Source organism: Caloenas nicobarica, chromosome Z (assembly GCF_036013445.1).
Source record: "Caloenas nicobarica isolate bCalNic1 chromosome Z, bCalNic1.hap1, whole genome shotgun sequence".
Taxonomy (NCBI): domain Eukaryota; kingdom Metazoa; phylum Chordata; class Aves; order Columbiformes; family Columbidae; genus Caloenas; species Caloenas nicobarica.
Genome location: NC_088284.1, coordinates 10,162,575 through 10,187,719, shown reverse-complemented (window position 1 = coordinate 10,187,719; position 25,145 = coordinate 10,162,575). Strand labels below are relative to the sequence as shown.

Here is a 25,145-nt window from a genome sequence, read left to right as displayed (position 1 = left end):
GAAATTTTGGAGTATTTTATTTCACTAAATGAAACAACCCTTCTGGCCACCTTTCCTATGGCTAAACACCACCGGATTGACAGCTGGCAATCTACGCAACACTTGGATCATCATCAAATAACTGAAAGTATCCGCTATGTTGCTACAAGCTTGTGCGACTCACTAATAACCACAGTAAAAAAGAATTGGGCAGACTGCCACTTGATTTGATCTACAGTTTTGATCTATCACTGCGCTAATGCCCAGCACGGCTGTCCCATCTTACAAACTTCTGGGCTACCAAATCACACAGATTATTTGGCTAAGAGATATAAACATGACAACCAACAAATGTTGCATATACTCCTCATAATATACAATTTAGGACTACACTAGTGGATCACTACTATATTCCTGAAGGAGAATATGATGTTGTACAGCAGCTGAGATAAAAGATAAAAGATTCTTCTGATTTTCAATTTTGGACTTTCACTACAAGCCTCATTGCTCAAGGACACATATTTATAGTCTGTAAAGTTGAGCAATATTTTTTCCAGTTTAAAATCTTCAATTTTTAAAAAGGTTATATTCCATTGTGGTAACAAAATGCAAGTTATTGCTATGACATTAAAGGATAACTAATAAAGTTTCAGAGCCCTTAAGAAATCCCCACCAGAAAAGAAAAAAAAAAAAAGACACATTCATTAAGAACAGTAAACAAACTAGTAAATTTACAGTCACCAACCAAGTATTTACTTATTTTGATCACTGCTTATAGAGAAACATGTCAGTATTAGCAGTGTTAAGCATCTCAGGAAGGGCTTTATGTTTGGGGCTTATTGAAAAGTCAAAGCTTTATTTCTTTGTCAACACCTTTCAGAATACAGCACATACTCTAGGAAAACAACAACCAAAACAAAGTACATTTAGAGGATCAGGAGCAAAACCACACATCTGCTCTCCTCTCAAGTTCAGCAGAAAGCCAGATTTTGTTAATGTAGAATCTTCTAATAGAGCTAGTATTTTTATTTCGAACTTCTATTTGCTGAGTACTTTTTCTTAGACATATCTAGTACTGAAGTAGCAGCTTTATTCCAAAAATGCAGGCAGACATCATAGAGCAAGACCTTGAATCTGTGTTCCTTCGAGCAGACCTGCTGTGCCCTCAGCCAGCCCAGCCAGTGAGTACCGCAAAGCCACAAAAAACCACATCTCCCAGATGGGATTTATCCTAAACGAAGAGGAACAGGAGCTGCCAGTCACTCAGAAACACAGAGCCCAAAGAACTCGCTTTCCCAGCCCGTCAGCAAACTACCACAAAACAGCTCACGCAACAGATTTGCTTGTACAAACAGGAGTAGTTTTTCCTCTGCCTAGCTTAATTTAAAAAAAAAAAAAAAGTGTCATTCATGTGTCCTGTTTTGAATTACACTTACACTGAACATTCTTTGAGAACTGTTGTGGGACTTGCTGTTTGCACTGTGGCCAGTAGTTCACTAGAGCACAGCTTTTCAATGACTGCAGCAGGATCTTTAGTGTCACCTACCCCTGAGAGGGGTAAAATAATCACTGACCTCCTCCTTACTCTTCCCAAACTGGCCTGGTGTAGAGATGTCGTAGGTAGCTGCTGACCTCTGTTGTTTCTAAGTGCAGAAGCAGGCTGGTAACCAGGAAAAAAACAAAACAAAACAACCACAAACAAAAGCCCCAGCAGCAAGAACCTAGATGTACAAAGAATCTAGATATAGAATATAGATCTCTACAAGGAGGGCGGTATCACCTCCCAGCAATTACAGGTGACTACGCTGCTGGCCACTGCACTGTTACCGATCATCCATCTCTAAGAACTAATAAGATGGTCAAGTTGTAGCCTGCTAAGAGCACTTCGATACTGCCTAGCTTTGAGAGCCTGGTATAGTAGATAATTTTTTTTACATATTGCTACCAAAGAGAGAGAAAAAAAATGTCTTAATATGATGTCATTTCAGTACATTTGCTGCCATAGTTCACCCAGTTGAACACTGGAGGAAGGCAGACAACATCTTCGACTAGAATAAACGACAGAATTCAACAAAGGCAAAAGATGGCATGCCCAAATGAGAGCACATGTAACTTTGGATGGCTATGACTTAATTCAATTAAAATAGAATCATAGAATAATTTTAGCTTGAAGAGACCCTCAGGACCATCGAGTCCAGCCATAACCTAAACTAACTCTAGCACTAAACCATGTCCCTAAGAACCTTGTCTGACTCCACCACTGCCCTGTGCAGCCTGTTCCAGTGCCTCACAACACTTTCTGTGAAGAATTTTTTCCTAGTATCCAATCTAAACCTCCCCTGGCGCAATTTGAGGCCATTTCCACTTGTCCTATCACTTGTTACTTGGGAGAAGAGACCAACCCCCTCCACGCTCCAACCTCCTTTCAGGCAGTTGTAGACAGTGATAAGGTCTCCCCTCAGCCTCCTTTTCTCCAGGCTGAACAGCCCCAGTTCCCTCAGCCGCTCCGCATCAGATCTGTGCTCCAGTCCCTCACCAGCTTCCTCGCCCTGCTCCATACTCTCTCTAGTATTTCAATGTTCTTATGATGAGGGGCCCAACACTGAACACAGGATTCAAGGTGGGGCCTCTCTAGTGCCCAGTACAGTGGCACAATCATCATAGGCTGCAACGCAAATCCTGCCAACCAAGCTCTGTAAACAAGAGCTTTACCAGCTGCCTCGGACCCACGGCCTGCCCAGATCTGTGCCCTTGGTGCCACCGCTTCTGCTGGAACCACAACACCCGTGCTGTGCAAATCCTGGCAGCAGGGTTTAACAGCCCCAACCCAACGGCACATTAACAGCAGCATAAAGATGCTGTTATAGGATCCACAGTGCAGCGCCCTAAACACAAAACCAGTGTGGATGTCACCAGGGCTTGCTGGGGAGTCGGGGTTTCAGCAGACAAAGCTCCTCATGGGTGCCATAGAAAGCAGCAGCGTAATCTCAGCATTAGAGTCAGTCTGCGCAGAGGAACCTACAAGCCTTGCTGATGCATCAGTGGAATTTGAGCTCCTGGAAAAGAGAACTAATGGGCATCAGGAATTAAACCTCTCAAAGTCAGCCTCTGGTACTTCCGAAATAGTGGTGCATGTGTAGATGTTAGCAGAACTTTGCCTTACACATTTTGCAGAAATAGGTTTCTTCAAATATCAGTGGGAAAGAAGGGTCAATACAAAAAATTAAACCAGCATCAAATGACACACATTCCTATTAATATAACATGTATAACACATTTTGCCAGCTTTTAAGTAGTTAAAAAGCTACGTATCTACAACAAAACTGCAGTGTTTTTTTTCCTGCATGCATGTGGACACACATACACACTCCAGACAGCATTTTGAGTTCCTTCTTATTCTCCTGGAGGAGATGTCTTGCTCCTTTCTCTCTGATCTGCTGGCAGACCAAGCACAGCGTAGCTTTGTTTTTTTTCTGCTGGTATAACACTGTATCAGAGAAGACATTTCTTTTGTTGCATCAACTCACAATCCAGAGCCAAGCAACAAATTTAACTTCTTCTGAAGAAAAAAAAAAAAACCACACAACACAAACACCAAACCAGTCCTGGTAGACAGGGATTTTACACAGCAAAAGACACGTACGACAGAACTATGGTTCATCGTGGTCTATCAGGGTCTTACTGTGCAAAGACTAACACCATAGACTCAAGGAAGTGGAAGAAAAAATACATGCAGAGAAGGAAGGATAAAGCATTCTCAGAAAGATCAGTCAAATACATGAGGACAGACACAACTGGTTGATTCAGTAGCACTTAGGTTATCTTTTCTGAGAATCATACTGAACAAACCTACTCTCTTCCCGATTTGTGAGGTCTCTAACAAAAGGTGCAGGGCAGCATTTACAGTAGGTGATATTAAACAAGACTGGCAAATCTTCTCCACAAAGATACAGAATACCATTTTCATCCCAGTTTGCATGGTGTCTGCTTCAAGCCAGAGCTTCATTTAAAATACTGACAGAGTGACTCTTTTATGGATTATAATGGACTTTTATGTTGCCAGAAATGATCTTGAGCGTACAAGGAAAATAAATCTGTAGCTACCACAATAAATAACTTAGAGCTTATTGACTCAATGAATGCCAAAGTAATCAAATAACAGTTTTTCATTCTGCTTTATTTAATGTGAATCTCCAGACAATAAAGTTTGTTTTCTTTTTAGTTTACATCTAATTTCACATTGCAGGTAAAAGCTAATATGAGAATGCTGCAGTTATCCAACAATGAGGTATCAGGAAATTAAGAATTATGATTACATTTAATAGAAATGCAAACAAAACTGGATCCATGGACGCTATAATGCTCTGCTTATCGTTTGGGATCAGTGAAAGTGAAATCAACTGGAAGCACATGATCTTTGTGGGGCACAAGAAATATATAGGGAAGCATGGAATTTAGGAGGTAAAAATGAAATTACTCAGTACGATGAGCAAAGAGGCAAGAAGTGTCAAAATCAGTAGAGCTTAGAAGAGGCTGCATGGACAACAGACCCACCTGCTTCATTTAAGAATACGTAGGAAGCCCAAATCCCATATTACCTCAGAAACCACAGGTCAGATTCTTCCTAAGAACAAAACAGCATTTGAGACTGTGAAACTGGGCCTGAAAGCTTCATAATCTCCAGAAAAATTAGAGCACCCAGTCTGGGCAGAGATTTGCCATGGCACCATGCCAAGGCAGCAGCCCACACACGGTCAGAGATGAAAACCCACCCTCACAGATCAGTTGGTGGCTTTCAGACACGGCCCAGCTTTCTTCCCTCACACCCTGCTCCATCCTTCTCCTCGTCCCGACTCAGGGGAGATAACAACTTGCATCCACACAGGGGATGGGGAATTAACCATGATAAAAGGTGGCTTGAGAAAGGGATCAGACATGTATGGATAACATAGGAGCAGAATAGGGAAGAAATATAACCTAATTTTAAACACATGAAGACTTGTATTTCCCCATTTAATGAACCTGACCCTTCCGGCTGGAGTAGGACTTTCTCTAGTTAGGTCAAAGAAACCGGAAGAGTCTCCTGAGATCTGCAAGAGTAGGGCTAAGCAGGAAATCAGCGGCATGTGTAGTTATACTGTTATTTCTTGAAATGCAAGCTATACAGAGTGTTTGCTGTACTTCTGCTCTACAGTGCATCAGGTTTTAAGATAACTTTGTATTTTTTTAGGACTTGGTAAGATATTATCATGGGGCGAAAACTACTCAAACTCAGGAGGTTTTTTTGCTCCTTCCAGTTACCTGGTCTGCTGTCCAGCTGATCGTGTCCTGCTCCCAGTAGCAATCACATCTCATCTAGCACACCGTGATGGAAAACTGGGTGAGTCTTACCAACGTTCTTGAGGATATTTTTATTTTATCTAAAAAGATATCTATCAATTATTTACCCACATGGTAAGTAAGAACACTTGTTTTTGATCAGGGAAGGACACCTAGCCTGCTCCTATGTAAAAGAGGGTTGAGCTCCTGCGTCATATGCAAAGGTCACGTCGGCTTTCAATAGAGACACAATCAATGAACCTTCTGGGTTGAATTCTAAGGTTCCAAAGGGCTACAATACATTCAGGCAAGCTTACAATTCTTATGCACCGACTGACGCAGGCAGAGTTCATTATTCAAAAGTGCTTCTACATTAAATGTCTGTTTTATATTTGTCCATGTAATAGATGCTGGGCACTTGCAGGCAAAAGTACATGCAGTGCCACAAGCTTTATTGAATTACTAGAAAATTCTTAAATACATTAGCCACATACTGCTACTAAATATTTAACATCCATCCTAATGACTGCTTTAATCTCATGAATGATTAAATTAATTCTTATGCGATATTAATTGTTCGAGCTGGGGCCTTCAATTAATTACTTTAAAAGGTCAGTTTGCAGCAAGATGCAGGCTGTTAACAGGCAACACAAAGAGGGCAGCTGCAGTTCTGCTCTTTACTATGTCTGTTTTCAAGAGATGAGCTGGTCCTGCAGGGAAGAAAGCGGCTACAAGAGCCTAAGGATGCGAAAGCACCGTGCTGTGGCAACAGGTGCTGCTGCTTTCCCTACACAGAAGCTCTGCTCCTAATTTACCCACAGCCCAACACTCAGCAGAGTCAATCAAACCATCCGCTCTCAAACAAAAGCAAAGTCCAGGGCACGCAGCCAGGGAAGTCATTTCAGCAAATAACACATTCATTTCTTGGACACTTTGTATCAGACTGTTTTAATTCGATCTTTTGATGTTACAGGTTCTGCATACTGTGCTAGTACAATTTAGTCAAATATTAGCTTCTCCAACAACCCTTCTTACTTGTAGACTTTACAAATAATTTGTAGCCTGCTCTTTTTTTTTTTTTAAACAAGCTGTATTTTTTATATACATGCTTTTTAAAGAAAGGACGACACATTTGGTGTTGCCTAGAGTACCACTGCCAGAATACTTTCACATAGCTTTGCATGTATTCCAGCTATGCAACACCTTCAGATTTCCTAGCCAATGGGTTAATCTCCATGTTTTTTTGCAGATAGTTTTAAGAAAACATAACAACATTATACAGATAAATTAATTCTACTCAAAAAGGTAAACAGTAATTAACATTTCTTAATATTAACAGTTATGTGGAGATTCTGTAATCAGCCTAATGGATAAACAGCCTGCAAAGTGTAATATGCACTGCATACGATTTGAATTAGAGGATAAAAGGTTTGTTTAAATTACGAGACTTGAATTTTATTAATGTTGTTGCCAAAAGTAGATAAGACATTCATAAGAGACATCACTGAGCTTTCATCTATTGTATGTCAAAAGCAGTGTTTCAGAAATCTAATTTTGCAGACCATCAGATACAGTATGTCCTACGTTATTTTTCCATCCATGTTTTCAGAAGCAGAAAAAGTGCAAGATGAGATAAGCAGAAATTAGTAAAAATCTTCTTCATCCATCAGGACAGCGTTTAAAAGTAATATCAAACAAATTAGGCACCAAGTACAAACCTCTGGTGCATTTTAAAAGGCTACCAGCAGCACGCCTCCATCTATCCTCCTCCTCTAAAAATGTCATCAAGAAGTCATAAAAAGAATATTCAACACACGATTTTTAAAGAGTACTTAGCCTGACTTAGTTATATGAAAAAAATCAGCATTGTCTTTCTTGTGTTGATATTACAAGGGTCTGACAATCTAGGTGACTTAGAACACATTTTGTGTTCTTAGCATACATGATGACACAAGCAGATTAAAGACTCAATGCCTGATTTCACTTTCTAGCATCCGAAGCTTTAAACTAACACTTTGAGGTGCACAGTTTTCCCTAACTGATGAAAGCTATCAGCTTCACAGAGATTTAAGTACTTCTAACAAGAAAAAAATTGTTCAGAGGTATCACTGATAACAAACCAGAGAAGGAAATAAAGTACAACTGAAAGAGTAAAAAACGTTGAGAAGAAATAAAGTCTAACTTACAACACTGGGAGGCAGCACTGGGCAATGGTTTCTTCTGGACTTCCTCCTGAAAGGAATACTGAAGGAGGATAAAAAGAAAAGGAACACAGAATGATAAGAAAGCAAATAGTAACTTTATGAAACATCTTTCAGAGAACTGCATGCCTGGTGGCATCAAAGTGTTAAATATTCTCCCTAATATCCATATTCAATCACACTCCCATAACTCCTCTCTTTTCTCATGTCAAAACCAGGTGTTAAAAAGTGCACATCTGGTCACGGTGAAGTTGGCTTTTACAACAAGCACAGGCCCTGTTGTCAGTTCTGAGACCTCAAATTAGACATCTAAAAGGTCTGACTCTCCACACCACAATGTCACTGTGATGGGGAGCTCAGAACTGAGAATAAGCCCGTTTATGGGTAGACGCTCCAGCACGGCTTCAACGGCTCAAAACTCCTGTGGGCCCATAGCAACGCTGCAGTAGGAGATGGAAGCAGTTAGATAATTAGTGTGCCTAGCAGGGTACAAACACAATGTTTGCCCAGCCAGCACTTTCAAACTCTTCTGTGATCCACTGTACATTCAAAAATGAAGTATTTTTCATCTCATTTAATACTACATTAGAGAACAGAGAGATATTTCAATTAGCCAGCTTTGACTTTCTACAAAGCTCTTTGTTACAACATCAAAGTGTTCTCTAGGGGAATGCCAGTGGTTTTATTTTGTTATTCCCTTCTGTATTGCATTACATAGAGATACGAGAAAATTAGGACAATTGAGCAAAATAATGAGAACAGTCTTTGCTAGGAAAAAAAGTTTCAACAACAAAGTGGCAACCTCAGCAACCTGGTGCTGCAACCTGTGCAAAACAGGGCCACCAGACAGCCTCTCGTTGGATTTGGTGAGGATTAAAGACCAGTTCATTACAGGGAAGGTGACAAACTGCAGATTTCTGTTGTGGCTGTATTCCGATCAGTGCTCTTTAAAATGCACAAGTGATCCTGAAAGGCGGTCGGTCTTCTCATCAGCAAAGTGCCAGCTCACTGAGTTAATCAGGATTGTGAGAACGAAAACTCCTGGATCTCACGGCACTGATTTGTTGACAAAGTAGTGAAAGGAAGTCTGTTGATGAGGAATTTCAGAAGCACAGGACAGCACTGGGTTCTGAATTATTACACTCAGAGATCCAAAAATGGCAGCAGCTTGTTCTTTTTAAGGCATCAGCCCAACAGCTATCAGCAGCCCCAAAAAGAAAACTGAATACTAAGCGTTTGTAGGAATAGAGACTGGAAAGCATCTTCACTACACCATATAAGCTCCAAATGAACCTGCTTCTTGAATAGTGCTGTGCAGCTTCAGTCTGTTCATCCATTGTCCCAAACGGAGATAGTTGAACTTAATGCACACAAAAGAAGATAAAGGCACAAAGTTGTCCTGACAAAACACCACTACGCAAACTAGGATTCTGCAGTCCAAAAGCCATGCAAGAAGGTGAGGTCTGTAAAGCTGGGTGTCACAGAGTGGATTAAGGAGGATCATTCATTCAATTTATCCAAATAAACCTGCCTCCAGCCAGTTTCAGAACACAGTATTTGTTCGCTCACAGCAAACAGAATATTTTTGCGGGCAACACACAATTAAGGTGCCGAATTCCTTTGCTACAACATAACTGACCTGCATGTGTTCAAAAGGTAACTGACATCCACACAAGAAAAATCCATCAAGTGCTGTTAAACACAAAGATACTGCCTCTGGCTCTGGAAGTTCCTGAGCTACAAGTCACTGCAAATTAGAGGGATATGCAAGGAAAATATCATTCCCACTCTGGATCACTGTCAGACATGGGACAAGATGAACCTTAGGTCAGGCCCTGCACAGGTGTTCTTATTTTCTCACTGGTGACTGGGAACATCCATAATAAATTTGGGATCGTTAGGTCACAAGTACAAAGACATTATTTTGTTACCAGTATTTGATCAAAGCATGCAATTAGCATGCAGATGGATGGCACTCCGGACACAGGGGAGTCTCACAAAGCTCTGGATACTTTTCAGCAAGTAGCAGTTCAGTGAAGCACTAGAGGGCACCTAAGCTTCACTGAAGGACCTGGCACAGGAGCAGGGAGGCACCACAGCTCAAACCACAGATTGAGCTTGTCATCAATTCCAAGATATTCTCAAACCTCTAAGAAGGCAGGAGAGGTTGCCCTCAAGCAGTTATGTTTTTATACACACTCCAATACCAGTCTGTCCTCACACAAAAAGAAAACCCACCTTATTTTTCTCCATCTGCATGGTAAACCAAATGACTCACAGAAAGCGCAGAAAAGAATATATGAAGGATCCCAGAATTAAAACCCCCTAAAGTCACTGACAGAACATTTTGCAAGTTATCTTGCTACAAGAAGAGAACTAGTAAGAGTTTAAGCAAGCACCATCTTCCTGCTCAATGATGTTGGCATCAACACAAGGGGTTTGGGGTTTGTTTGTTTGTTTTTTAATGCTAAACTTCTAGTACAGGCATTAATATGTCAAGCCTTATTTTGCAGTGTGAACTGTAAAGAAAAGTTTTAATCATGTTACAGTGTCTCTTAGAAAAAAAAATGTAACTTGTAGTTAATAGCTGTTTAGCCAAGTACACAGTAGAAAAAACAGGAAACCAAAGCCATAGCTAGCAGCTACAAGATACATATAAACTGAACCAATAACAACTGAATTAGGACAAAAGCTAACAGCGCCAACAGTCCTTCGTTCCAAGAAAGATTCATTCTCTTGCTCTGTCTTCTTCCCAGAAGCACCTAACTGCAAAAATGTCCTTTTTGACTTGATTTCACAAATGAAGAGAACCTATCGTAGCTTGTCAAAAACAGCTTCACTCCCTTGTGAGGTAATGCATGATATTACCTTTCCTTTGAGTGTATGCACATCAACAAAACAGTTCTTGCTACTTGAGCATTTCCAGCATGCAGAAAAATGTTCCTCTCCTTTACACTATCAGTACACTTCAGGAAACAGTTCTGTAAACAGTTCACGAAGACTTGTAAATGATCAACATTCAGTAGTTACCTTAATCGCAGAGACCCAATACAAAAAATAAAAGCAAGTTATAAGGCATTCAGGACTACATTAATCTTTCTATTTACATATTTACCTCATCATCTCCCAGTGAATTTATTTGTTCTAATTTTCTGGTCCAGTATCTGGCCTCTTCTTCAGGGATATCTATAAAAAAAGAATAAGTCACACCATCTTATTAACCACGCAAATTTGCATTTATCACCAGTAGCATTAAAACAGGGAGGATATTCCAAGATCACACCACCAAAAAACAACAACAAAAAAACCCGCAACAAACAACAACCAAAAAAAAAAACCAAGCCACACACACACAAGAAAAAATAATTTTGAAGTAATATATGAAGTAATATGACTGTCCTGTGTTAGCACTCAGAAAATAAACACTGTAAATAGTAACATGGTTCAAGGGCTTACATTGCTTTCTTATTGAAAGCTGATTAACCAAATGCACACTGCACAAAAGTAGGAAAGAGTAAGTCAGACTGGTTCAGATTTAATTCAAGTAGCAGTTTTATGAAGAGCCATTTCACAGTGATATCAATACACTTGCTATATACTTGATAACACATAGCAAGATCAAGAGCCTCTTCTGGAAGCTTTCATAACCTCAAAAGAACAAGAGATTCTTTTGAATAGCACATCTTTCTTACATATCCAGTGTGACGCAAATTAAATACCAAAAAATAAATAGTGTCTTGTTTTCCTTTGCAGGCAATAGGCCAGCCAGATCTTTTGAGGTAATGAACGGTGTTACAGGCAGTCATATTCACATGAAAACATGCTCCTATTTATACACCACACTGCAACTTCATTGTGAAATGAATCACAATAACCCTTTTACCTTCTGGAAGATTTACTAAGTTGATGACTGACAGCAAGTAGCAAGCATTATCACCTTTATTTTGGTAACTATTTTCTGTTTCACACTTTGAAGTAATATAATGTCCTAATGGTTTGAAGGGAACACAGACTTCTGCCACTCAAAATTTCATCTCTCACAGTGCACCCTTGGCAGTGCTGCGGAAAGCTCAACACAAGGCAAATTAGGTACACACAGTGCTTAAGGAATACAGCAAGAGATGCACAGCACCAAGGGAAATACCCCACTGGAAGAAAAAGCATTAGTGAGGCTCCCAGTCCAGGAGAATTAGGTAATTTATTTAGGGATTGAGGGCTGTAAAAACATTGGAAATAAAAAAAGTTTATTGGGGTTGGGGTTTTTTGCGTTTTTTTTCTAGCCACTCAACATCCCCCTGACTGTAGAGTAGTTGGCTGGTCTCGCCTCCAGAAAAGAACAATGACTTCTGAAAGTTGGCTATTCATGGCCTGAAACAGCAGCAAAGCAGAAGCTTCAGAGCCCATACAGGCAGGAAGCAGAGCGACTGCTCCAGCAAGACGCCACCAGCCCTGAAAGACTCACCATCCCCAACGCTGACTAATGAGGATAATACCAGTTCAGCTCCTTTTCCCATCTCTTGTAACTCTTTACACGCTGAGGTGCCTCATTAGGAGCCAAGACATTTATACCAAACAAGTTTGTTTTCCTGCAATGAACTGCACCCCGTGAACATGGATGCAATTATATGCTAAGCAAGAATGGGACAAGTACGCTGGGATGGCCTCCTGATTAAAAGGTGGCTCTAAAAATTACAGCCACTCTCACACCTGAGACCATCTTACGAAGCCAGTGACCCCAAAAGAGCGGGAGATAATAGTTGCCAATGTACCAGAACACAAACCACTTTCGACGAGGACAAGGAACACACCAGATTTAGTGGAATTTGAAGTTTCAGAAGTACTTCTGTGGACTACAAATGAAAGTCTACACCTTTCTAACAGAAACAACGCTGTATTTTTATGCAACTAGTTTCACTACAACAAGGCGGATACAACAGGCCCCACCTGAGAAAGTTTCAGAGAACCAGTAACTTAACTCTAGAAAACCTACATTAAATAGAAAAAAGACAACCTATTTCTCCTTGCTTGAAGGGAGACCAGCAAAGTAATTTATTTTAACCATAATATACAGAGCCAGTCTCTTTCTGATGTACAGTACATTGCTTTGTTGTTATATGCTCTTAGAAAACAACGTAAGGGAAACATGAGAGAGTCTTCCACAATCACAGTTGTAGAAAAACATACATGCTTTTGATCATCAGGGCTGTGGATCATGGCTGCACAGATTTATTAAATGAGCTCTACACAAATTAGGAATGGCATTCAAAGGAAATCTGGACAGAACTGATATGGAAAGAGGACAACGATTAACTGAAGGGTTATCAGCATCCAACCTGATATGATTTAGGTAGACAAATGCCAACAACGGTCTGAATCAATCCACATGTTAAAGCCTATGGAATGTTGTCTTTGAAAGCTATCACTTCTCTAAAAAGATGAAGAAAAACTCATGAACTGAGGTCAGAGTCAAAACAACTCAAGTCTGGAGTCTGAAATCAAGACTAAAGAGATCTGGGAGGGATGAAGCAATGGATTACCATCAGCACTGCAGGAACTGCAGTTGTCTCGGGGTAGGCTTCAACGCTTTCCCACAGACCATGGTTCAGTGGCATGCCCATAAACCAAGGAGCACCACGTGTCTCTTGGATTTGTTGTTCCTGTCTTGTATCCAAGGTGCCCATTTCAAAAATGGAGCTATCAGATTTTTAGTGCAGGTTTGTTGTTATTCTGTTGAAACAGCTTCTTATGCAAGTCGGAGATAAAAATCTGCTGCTGTCTAGATAGTTGCTACTTTAAGGACACATTCTTGATCTTAGAGAAACTTGTCATTAATAATAATGGCAGTACAGCTGCTCCACAGCAAACCTTAAACACAAAGCAACTGGCCTATGAACTTGAGTCAAGTTACCTGCTCAGAAGAATAAATGCGCAATGAGACAGAATTCTCAATTTTTTGAGGAAGGAGTTCATAACTATTTTTTAATCTCACCATCCATTTGTGTTGCACCTCAGTCAGCTGTTTTGTTGAAGCTGGTTCTTTGAAATGAAGATAATGGAAATCCCTAGCTCAGAGATCACAGGCTGACTGCTTGCAAGGCCACATCCATTGGCTAGCTCCTACACCACTGCTCAGCTTTGATTACAAGTCGAAGTTACTCTGCTGCATTAACTTATACATACAAGAAGCTGAACTAGTCCAAACAGAGGCCATCTGATGCCAGCTCAGGACTCTGCTGACATCCAGGGGAGGTTTAGATTGGATATTAAGAAAAAATTCTTCACAGAACGGGTTGTCAGGCATTGGAACAGGCTGCCCAGGGAAGTGATGGAGTCACCATCCCTGGAAGTGTTTAAAACGCATTTAGACAAGGTTATTAGGGACATGGTTTAATGCTAGGGTTAGGTTAGGTTATGGTTGGACTCGATGATCCTGAGGGTCTCTTCCAACTGGAATGATTCTATGATTCTATCCTGCTTGGCAAACAGGAGGAGCAAAGCCATATATCAGTGAAACAAAACCACTGAATAAGAACAGACAGAAGATGGGCAGATCTGTTCACTTGCTTTTGGGGCTTCTTAATTTGATACCAACACGGAAAAGGTTGCAGGCTTTATTGTCCTTGCTCCTACTGCCATCTCCAACTGGAAGCTGTAACCCCCATGTGCTCTGGGTGTCAGGGAGCAGCGGGGTCTGATTGTTCCCTGAGGGAGGGGCGATCTCAGGGCTGGCATGGCAGGGGACTTGCCAGCCAGGGCCCCATCTTACAGTACCCAAACCAGGTGAGCAGGGCAGGCCTGGAGATCATGGCCAGGTTCAACCAGGAGCCCAGATCAGCAAGCTGGTCCATGGTGACAAGGTATGTCTGAGGTCAAGCCTGGAAGTCAGTCCACACCTGGGCCTGGATATATTGGGTCCATAAGCACAGAGGCACCTGTAGCTGAGGTGGGGAATCAGTGACTCCCACAGCATCACCCCGGAGTGAAGGCTCAGAGCGGGGGGACCCCTGGGCCCATGAGCAGGGGGTGTGGGTGGAGGTCGCAGGTGAGGCTGCTCAGTGCTGTTAAGGCTGCGAAGAGCCCTCAGGGCCCTGGCGCCCGGATACACTGCATCACCACAGAAATGGGGACACTGCAATACAGAGTCTTGATCAGACTGAGGAAAGAATTAGAGAATTTACTGCATCTGTACAGACCACTTCACTCACAGTCAGACCCCGCCAGGTACCTAAACATGACAGTATTCCCACTTAGAGATCTCTACCTTGACAATAACCAGGAGTTTCAGCCCTAAAGCTTTTTTCCACCTCAGGCTTGGTGGTCCTTGCTCTACTCCTTGCACATCACCTTGTGTCACCGAAGTTTTTCCCAGGTAGCGAGTCCTTGGCTGGGGCATATCCCAGGTATGCACAGGTGAGAATGAGCACTGGAAGTAAAAGAGATACTCTCTCTCTCCCTCCTCGCTTTCCTACAAGCCTTCATCTGGCTTCTTCTCTTTCCAGTCCCAATTTCTTCCCTTTCAAGAGGTATGAGAATCTTGACAAGTTCCCACTGAAATAACTGAAATAATGCTCATGCAGAGCTGAGCACTTCTCTTTTTGTAAAGTTGCCCAGACAATAAAACAACAAAGCACATTTACTCCACCTGATGGCTGGATGAAGATCAGCACGCTCCCAGCCTGGGAGTGGTGAGAACACTAAAAGAGTTTCACTCCAATTATATAGTAGAAACATCCTGGCACAGACCCAAAGTGCTATAGCTTGTGAACCAAAAGGTTTTGAGTACTCCATCCTGTGAGGGACTTGCACATAGCCACTGCACCTCTAAAAATGGGGAGATAGAGTAAAATTTCTTTTAAAGAGCATGATCTTCTACTCGAAAAGCAGCATCTTGGAAAGTCTGTGCCAGCACAAATTCATTACATCAAGACAACAGCAGCAAGACTATCTTTTCCCTACCAGCAAATTTTCTAAACCAACCAAGAAGAAAAACTGTCTTCCTTCCTTGATATGACTGTCTTTCTCCTGAGAAGAGGCAGATATGATCAGTGAAGAAAGCTGCTCCAGCCTGTCTTCACCAGCAACCACTTTCTACCATCAAGAAAGCAGTTTACTGGGTTTTTTTTTAAAATACTACCAAGCATAAAAACGCTTTGCCCCCTAGGGGGTTAATACCAACTCTCACTTACACTTCACATTTCAAATGCTTATGCTTTGCTGCACTTTTAGAGAAGAAGATTTTCAGGCATTCTGTTTCTGCAAGATTGAACATTTAAGAATACAGGGCTGGCACAGAACGTTAGATGACAGTCTGGTCCCCAGCACCACAGTCCATCACACACTGGTGCTCACCGCATAAGGGCCCAGAGACCTGTGCTCTCCCCTGTACACCACAAGCTAATGTCACACTAACAACACTGCTGAACACAAAGCAAGAGCAGCATCTGAAACATGCAGTGGGACACATGGAAGATCTATCACAGCCATCAGAGATGTTCTTTGTCCCATCAAAAATCTGAGCATTAACCAAGTTTAACTTCTGGATGACCTCGGGAAAGGTTATTTTTATATCACCAGGAGCACAGACTACAACTCTCACCAGTCTCTGTTAGGAAACAGTTGCTTCTCAACCTCAAGCCTGGTAAACACTAAAAACAACTTCATATGGAGAGGAAAGAGGGAAAAAAAAAAACAAAAAACACAAACAAAAAAACCCCACACAACACAACAACAACACGCAAACCTCTGAAGTTGCCTTCATCGTGTACTACCACTAGCAGCATCAGCACATTCTGCGTTTATTTCAGCTTTAGCTCTCGCCAGTTTCCAGAGTGCCAGAAGACATACCAGGGGAAGAATCCTGAACGTATCAGGTGGAAGCAGAAGCAGCAAACTAATCCAGGATAAACATCGTGCAAATAACAAATCAGTTTCTAAATCTCTTTGCATATACAATCATGTTTTACCCCAAGGACTTCAGCTTTGTTGGTTTTCAAATTTATTTATTATCTCTTATGCATCTGTGTGCATCACCTAACCTAAATGAAACAGAGCAGTCAGAAGTCATAGAAGCAGCACATCCAAACAGAATACCACACCATCTCCTTAGAGCTGCTATCCCAGACAGCTGTTTTTTACCAGCTTTGGAAAGCGCACAAGCTGCATGTGCGCACACATCCCGCTCCGGTTGTCATGTATCTACAATAGCCAGGAGATCTTCACCTGGGAAAGAAAACGTGATACATAACACTCCTAAGTGTCCCTGCAAACATGCTGTTATTGAAATGTTACATCTACAGCAACAGAGCTGCTGACTTAAGAATTTCCACAGCAGATCAATGATCCATGTAGTTCTCAGTGCAGGTTTAAAGCAGCAGTTCCCAGCTCATGTGATACCACATGTGGGGCACCACGCGTCCATACTGCAACCCTCGGCTTAGAGGGAAACCGACTTCCACACCCATCAGGAGAGATGCAGAGGCAGGGCTGTGATCGAAGCCACCTCCACGCATCCCCTCGAGCCTCACAGCACCTCAAGGGCAGGGAGACGGAGACTAATCCAACTTGCAGGGTCCTTCCCCTCTATCCTGGTGGCAGGAGATGTTCAGCCACTGTGTGAAGGGAAGCACCACTGGAGAAGGTGACATGGGTAGGTACTATCCTCTAGAGAAATATCCCACACTCTCAGTGCCTACTACCTTTCAGCCCACTTCTGACTTTTCCATGGCAGACTGAAAATGGAGAAGATACAAGGAAATCTGCAACACTCTTCAAGTGAAGAGCAGCAGAAGCCTTGACCGAGCTAACTGATGCATCCTTTTTTTTCCTAGAAACACTGCACAGGCAGACAACTTTTCACACTCTAAAATAAAATCTTTCAATACAGCAGTGTGAAGTTCCTGTTATTTCAGTATTTGGCGTGGTAAGCAAAGCAATAAGCAATAGATGTGCTTTAAGTGATCAACTGTGTTAAAAATAGAAGAGTCACAAAAAGCTTGTTATTTAATGTTTTTAGTTTTCTGCGTGAAATCCTACTTCTCAGAATTCCACGTTCTGTGGAACATCATACATTTTAAAACAGTAGTGTAAAAAAATAAAAACAAGCAAAAAAGTCTTTTGTTTTGAACACAGTAGAAGGGAGAATACACACTGACATTTTTTATTTGTTAAATGTAGATGCTCTAATACATAATGGTTTACATGGAGCCTGTTTTCCTATACTTAAAAAAAATAAATAAATCACAAAATGTAACGCAGTCCATAACATGAATTGCAGAAAAAAGCAAATTCTCTTTTGGATACCCTCCGAATAGATGGGAAGAGATCAGAACTTAATTTTCTTTTAAAACAGACAGTTTACTAGCAACAATGTCAGAATGAACTTACATGAGAAGGCAGTGGCTACAAGCCTTGCCTTCAGCTACATGCCCTGTGTTCTCTCCTTCCCAGAAACTTGCCCCAAAGAACCAAAGTTTCACCCTACAAGGAAATCAAGCAAGTTGGTTCCTCTTCTTACATAACAAGCGATTTCAGTAATAAACTTCCCACTGACAGAGGGACAGCAGCAGTGAATCACCACGACATTTTCATGAGGAAGGGGGATGGCTCCAGACCCACTTTAGACACCTTAACTACCAGTCACATTTTCCCCTTTACACACTTCACTGTAGATAAATAGCAGTGCCCATTACACCTACAAAACACCGTGCTCAACCCAAATTGCACCATCTAGCCAACTGTGGATTCAAAACTGTGTACCCAGCTTAGCTCCCACAGCACAAAATACAATATTATTCGATTTTAGTGCTGCAGGGCCAAAGCCTACATCTGCCCTTGCACCAGGAAGGGGAGTGTGAGACTAATGGATGACCTAACTTTTTCCCACAACAGATGGGCAATCCTGGCAGTCGCTGGCCAAAGGCCAGTGGGTGCACAAATGCTCCACCAGTGCCGAGAGCACGCTACAAATTGCTCACACTGCCAGGGGGTTGGCAGCAAAAAACAAGCAACAGGTAGAGGTGGAGAGAGGAGCACTGCAATGACATACGACTTTGAAACACTTCAACACTCACTGCAGAAAAAAAAATACCATGAGTCCCTCTTTCTTCTTGATCCCAAGAGTTAGCTAAGAGCTGGAAAGAGAAGATACATAAGCCTTGGATGCATTCTGGTTAACCCTTTTTGGGGGGCCGTTCATTTGTTTGGGTTTGTTTAAGTAAAATTAGAAAAAAAAAAAAAAATCAGACACACCTTCACTTGAGGTGGGTTTGTTCCAGTTATCTACTTTTCCACATTCTGCATTTTTCAACCACAAGTAATTCAGTGTAAATCAGTGCTCAGGAGCACTGAGCATTAATGTTTCACTAACCAAACTGCAAGCTTCTAACAGGGTTTAAGTGTACCTACCACAAAACAGCTCTAACGACACACCTGATCTCTTCAAGAGCCAAATTTGTCTAGATACAAAGAAGTGAATGTTCCCAGCTCAGGAACAAAGTGTCTGACTGCACAATCTTGAAATAGTATTAATAGTTTCTTAAACTGCTGCTAGTCTAAACATTCCAGCACTCTGAGATCATCAAATCTTCCTTATTTATTCTGTTCTTGTTAGAAAGAAGCCAAACAAGAAACGAACACCAGCTATTTAATTTGCACTGAACTACTTTGGCTGAACTGTGAACGAGCACAACTCGACTATAAATCTGAAGTTGCTCCCAAACACTTTCTCTCCATTGTCAGCACCCTGGCTAAGTTATTGAAATGCACTCACCAAAAGGTAACTCAAATCTTGTGTCCAGCAGAATTTTATGAGGAGTTGGGTTTTTGGTTCCACAGATTTCATCGTGTTTCATTACAACTTCTGCCTCCAGCGTCGACCACTCCCCAGGACCTTCCTGTGAATCACAAGCCACAGGTTAAGTTTCAAGTCTGACAGGTCCTTACACAGCAACTCACACATGTTTTCTAGGATTAAAGACTCCAGGAAGAGCCTTAGAGTATTATCAAGACCTGGTACCCCGTTTTAACACCAAATAACATCTATTCATCACATGCTGGCAGCTTTCCTTCCAAATCTGAAAGGCCTTTAACAAGACTAGCAGCAAGCACCTCCGCGCAGAAGTGCTGCCTTCTCAAAGGCAGGACTGAGGAGCCTGGACTGCCCGAGGAACTGAGCACCCGCTGGACATTATGGCCACACTGCTGGGCATCCCCACTTTCTTCCTTTTACAGAAAATATAACCCCTCTCTCTGTGCTCAAATTCAATAATCTTTAAAAAAAAAGAGCCCTGAAATCCGAGGTAAAAAAACCACACATGTCTTGCTTAGCTGCAAGAACTGCCAAATTCAGTAGTTAGGGCAGTTACAGACATTCACACATCCCATTTCCTACTTTTTTCAATTCATATCAGCACAACTTGACACCCTCTAACACTGCACCCAGAAGCTTTAAGATGATGTAGACATGCTCTGGGCCTACCTCAAAGTCCAGCTTGTCTATTATCAGGGCACCCACTGTATTTAGCAGGAGCTCTTAGAAACTTGAGTATCAGACTAAGCATTCAGTTCGTAAGAATTCAGGCACTTGTCACTTATATGTGTTCCTTAACAGATTATGCCCTGTTTTTTCACTCCACTTGAGTGAAATGAGACCAAAGACCCCTACTTAAGCTCAGTTTTGGTCTCACTATTGGCAGCCACCTTAAAAAGAAAAAAAAATTTTTAAAAGTGATGCCAACAGCCCTCTCCCCTCACCCACCCTTCCTGACTTTGCAAGTGGAAGCTCTGCTGAGAAGTACAGTCCTGGGCTGCACCAGGCCAGAATTCGAACACATTAATGACCAAAATTGGAGCTGTCAAAATAAAGCTTCTATGTCAGTTTAACCTCATCAGATTGGTGAATGGCCTTCAGAGCAATCCACACGGTCCCAACCAGCGTGTCCCAGATCAGTCCTTTGTTCCATACTTCAACAATTAGGCCCAGGTCCAGCCGACTGATCTCACTGCAAGTAAAGAAAACAGCAGCACAGGTAAGAAAAAAGCAGAATACGACCTAATTCTGCTTTTGGTTCTGCATTACCATGATTATATCAATGAACTCTGTCCACACAGCTGTGTCAAGCTACAGAGAGCTTCTAGAAGCGTGTGGTTGAGGCGACTCGTTCACAGGGAATACTGGTTTCTAAAGACTGATTTCTCAGTTTAACACCAACTACAGAAAGATTGCAAACTAAAACCTTGAACTATTTCATGCATTGACTGCTGACTGCTAGACCGGAACTCTTCTCTGCAGCTATGTACACAGGAGGAGGAAGTGTATCTTGGGCCAAAACCTAGAGGTGTGCTGTTCTTTCTCATCAGGTGCCCCATTTCTAACAAAGTGGGCATCTCTTTTCCCTCAGCAGCACAGGGACACAAGTGTACCCTGGCACGTCCAAACATGCCAATACTTACCTGTGAGTGGAGCTGCCCCACGCCAAAAGCAACAGTCCCAAACCCAGCACGGCTGCATCAGCAGCACTACAACCAGCTCAGGGCTGCGTTGCACCAGCTTCTGCTCCAGCACCAGCTTCTTCCTCTGCGCGACACTGCAAGGCTCTGAGCCATGCGAATCTCTGGCAGCAAGTGGCAACATAGCCACATGACTTAGTGCCAAGTTCTTGGAAATACTTATCTGAAGGTCTTAATGAATATCTTCCCACTCTGTAAGGAAAGGATGAATCTCAAATTCACTTCTTCCCAATGCTTCACAGCATTTTATGCCTCCCTTTTCCATGCTGGTTTATAACATGCCTGCTTGAGAACAGTGTAACACAAGCACAGCCTGAATGATGGTAAAAACAACGAAGTGGAGGAGAATTCTGAGCTGTCTGTTGACAACTGTCTCGCTTGTTATGAAGAAAGGCTATTGTTCCTTTGAGCTCAGGACTTCCCCCTAGTGCAACTGATAATCCCTAAAAGCAGGTACCGTGGACACACGGTGCTGCTGCCCACTGTCCTTCTATCCAAATGTAATCCATGTTAAGTTTCTCAAGGGAATTCAAAAGCACATTAGTTCCTAATTTCTATAGACTGCCATCATGGCACCTATATGAGCTTTGCTCCAGAGACTTCTTACAAATTTAAAAGAGAATATTTTATCTACAAGGTTCCAGACAAACCCCACAGCTACAGCAAAGCACATTAATATATATTTCAAACCTAAATGCTTCTGTTGTTTAAGAACACAGGAACTGAGGTCAGGAGTGTCCAGTATTGGGTGACTCAGTATACATAGTACAAAATAAAGCTATTACACATGCTTATTATGAGTTTACTGCTCGCATCTTGCACTTGAGTCTCCGGCTCTGTGTTTGGATATGGCTACTCAATACAGACAAGCTAACAACTGTCCACCAGTACCATCAGAGCACTGCCCTTCCACTGCTTGCCTCTTGCAAGATGGTATTTATCTGATTGCACAAACTTGCAATAACAACAGAAATTACTGATTTTTTGCAGGCTGGATTAGTGTGAGGCCAGAAAGGGAAGGGAGAAAGCAATAGCGTATTTTCAGGCACACTGTAAAACCACGTTCTTTGCTTCAACATACATTGACAGAGCAAGATATTGATCATAAGACACACAACAGGCTTCTGTATGGAACTCCACAGGAAAAGTCACCAGATAAGAATAAAAAAATTAAAATATTTTCAGTACAGTGGCTTTGACTGTCTTTGTGTCTCCCTTTCTCCACCTACCGGTTAGATGCAGAATAGCTTCGAAGAACAAAAGAGCTGAGACTGGAATTCAGTGTCCCTCCCTTTCCACACACACAGAGAATGTAAATGAAAGACATTTCTAAATAACTTCAACAGCAATTTAACCATCATGTTCTAGACATCAGTTTGCACTTTCACTCAAGTGGTGCTTGCTGCAAATATGCAGTCCTTTTAAAGCAGCTGCAAAATTAGAAGTTGTCCACAAAGATGACATTAAAGTACTTTATTGGTTTGGTAAATAAGCAAATCTCAAAAATCCCCATAGTGCCAAATTCTGAAGTGTTATATCTCACATGGAGTTTGGAAGCAAAAACAACAAACACTGATAGAAAACGTTTTCTTGGTTGTAGTCTATTCTTCCATTATAACCCATAAAGAAGGTAAACAAAAACGAAGTAAAAGCATCCTTCCCTCAGAGACAAACTACTGTGTTCAAAAGCCTTTGCCAACTCCAGAAAGAAAAAGAGCAAGCCAGTGAATAGTAGTATTGGAATATCAGTGTTAATTCTCCTGGGACAGCTTAATGTATGCAGGATCATGCAAAACATGTTCCTTGCCATGTGTGACATTTTTGTTGTAAAGAAACATCAGAACAACTGTGCTGTTGCCTGGCTAAAGCAGAGACAATAATGGTGAGGTAGTTCAGCTAATATTCTGCTTTCATATCCCCTAGCAACTAATTACAGAGCAGCACAGCGACCTTACAGCAGGATAGCTAAGCTCCCAGCTGATATTGGAGAGCAGTTCCAGGAGCTGTGTGAGGGGAAGAAGAAGGAACAATCGTGAGAGCCATCGTCCAACACAAGTGCCATCCTTAAATCACTGGTGAGTAGCCTCCTCTGTAGCTGGCCATGTTTAAAGCTAATTCTTGTCCACAGGTTGGACACAAATCACCGGAAGAATTAGTTAGTAGTCTGAGTACAGCATAGGCATGTGATCTGGCAGACAGGTACCATTCCCTGCCCCGACCTAACCCCAGTCTTGCATGGTTTACGTCAGCGATAGATGGTGGCATTCAGGAGCACACCAGATGTGTGTTTCATCATGTTTCACCAGATGACAAAAGATGGGCTCCAGACTCTCTGCGCAGCAGCACACACCTCATGTGCTGCTGCAAAAGCAGAGTGTCACAAAAAAAAGGGAGTTGGGAGTACAGGAATGATGGCGACACTGCACTGACCCACGTGAACAACTCAGCCAGAGGCAAAAGCTTCCCACTTTCAGCGGAGGAGAACCAACTGCTGCTGGATTGGGAAACATACTCAAAAAATCTCATGTGGGTCTTCTGCTATGGAAACTATGTACACACCTCAGTCCAACTCAAAAACAGCAGCACTAGCTTTGACTCCACAAGATGAATGAAACATCATCCCCCCCACAACAGCAGTGTCTACACCAAGCTCAGAGAAAAGCATTTGGAGTCCAGGATTTAGTACATTTAGTTCACTTTGTCTTACAAAGCTATATAAACAGAAGCAGATGCAATGTATCAATGAGCCATTCATCCACCAGCAAAAAATACCCGCCATTCTAAAAGATACTGGGAAATCCCTGGCTATGTGTCAGGACTACAAGGACCAGAGCAAATCAGAGGTGCCAACTGCACCAGAAACCCTGGGAGAGCTGGAACTGGTTCTGCTGCTCATGGCAGGGACTGGCAGCCCCTGAAGCTGCAGTAGGGGACCTGGAAAACACATTCATGGGCACCAGGCCAATGGCAGAAAACAACACGAGAGCAGCTCCCACACCAAGCAAACCAGGACCACAGTGTTGAGACCCTGAGTGCACTAACAACAGCCTTTAATTGCCCTGACCACCCTCTCACCAGTGGCCTCCACCCACACTCTCTTCCTACGGTGCAGGAGCTACATTTAAGCTCAGCTATGGGCCTTCAGCTCTTGCTTAAGCTCTGTTGTGGGTGTGCGCATCTCCAGTTTTGCCGCAGCTGTGCTGACGCCTGGCCATAGACCGCATCATCCCAGACACAACCCACAGACCGACTTCCCAGCTCAACCTCAGACTTGCCTCATCACTATGGACCTGAGCAGCAACTGCTGGGCTGTCTCTGATGCTGATTGTCCTTACCAGACACCAGTACTGCGTGACTGGGCTGGTGAGGACCCTGCGCTACCAGCCATCCCATCACACTCTGCTCCTGGCTGCCCGTCCCTGCGGGAGCAGCCGGCTCTTGCTGCACCCTGACACACGGGGCTAAGAACAAGAATCCAAGGCAACCTGGCGCTATTAAAGGACACAGGCTACTCCAGCCAGTCCGTGGCCAGGGACAATCTTCCAACACACATCTACTTCAGCACAGGTCAGTGTGTACAACAGAAAATCAAGTGACTTAGGTTATCACCAGGCTTGTGCATTTTGCCTACATAAGCAGTCCAGTTTACAGAACACAACAGCAGCTCTACATAAACGTCAGTACTGGGAAAGGACCCAAGCACAAGCACCTTGTCGCTGTGCAACACTGTACTTACAACATGAAGTCCTGTTCCCAGCAGGGTTGATCACCTCGCACAGCTACCGTCGTGCTCTTCACATTTTGCACTTTCAGAGTCACATACGTATTGAATTTATCTGGGGAACAAGAGGCAAAATGTTATCTTCTTCAATATACCCTTTCATCGCATAAGCACATTTCAGGGTCTTCAGTCCTTACACTGCAACCCAGGGCGACCCAAAACCAAAAGCCCATAGGGGAAATACATTATTATGTTCAAGATTTTTTCACCTGCCCTCAAATTTTAAATCACAGGTTTTTAGAAATTCATGCACAAACAAAACCATGCAGCTAAACACTTGCAGTAAGTCAGGAACAGAGTGTAAAATCTTGAAGAACACAGACACCTTGTGTGCAAGGTGCTGCTTACTGAAATCATAC

At 42.4% G+C, this 25,145-nt stretch overlaps 1 protein-coding gene across 3 annotated transcripts in view; it reads right to left on the bottom strand.

The window, feature by feature from the left end:
• The window catches only part of UNC13B (unc-13 homolog B), a 222,371-nt gene that overhangs the window by 167,676 nt on the left and 29,550 nt on the right, over positions 1-25,145 (bottom strand). For all 3 annotated transcript variants that reach the window (XM_065657786.1, XM_065657787.1, XM_065657788.1), the window contains exons 3-7: positions 24,742-24,841; positions 20,380-20,497; positions 19,267-19,390; positions 10,615-10,685; positions 7,485-7,542 (exon numbers count right to left, since the gene is read on the bottom strand). In XM_065657786.1, coding sequence (XP_065513858.1) covers positions 7,485-7,542; positions 10,615-10,685; positions 19,267-19,390; positions 20,380-20,497; positions 24,742-24,841 — 471 coding nt within the window. The remainder of the gene's footprint in view (positions 1-7,484; positions 7,543-10,614; positions 10,686-19,266; positions 19,391-20,379; positions 20,498-24,741; positions 24,842-25,145) is intronic.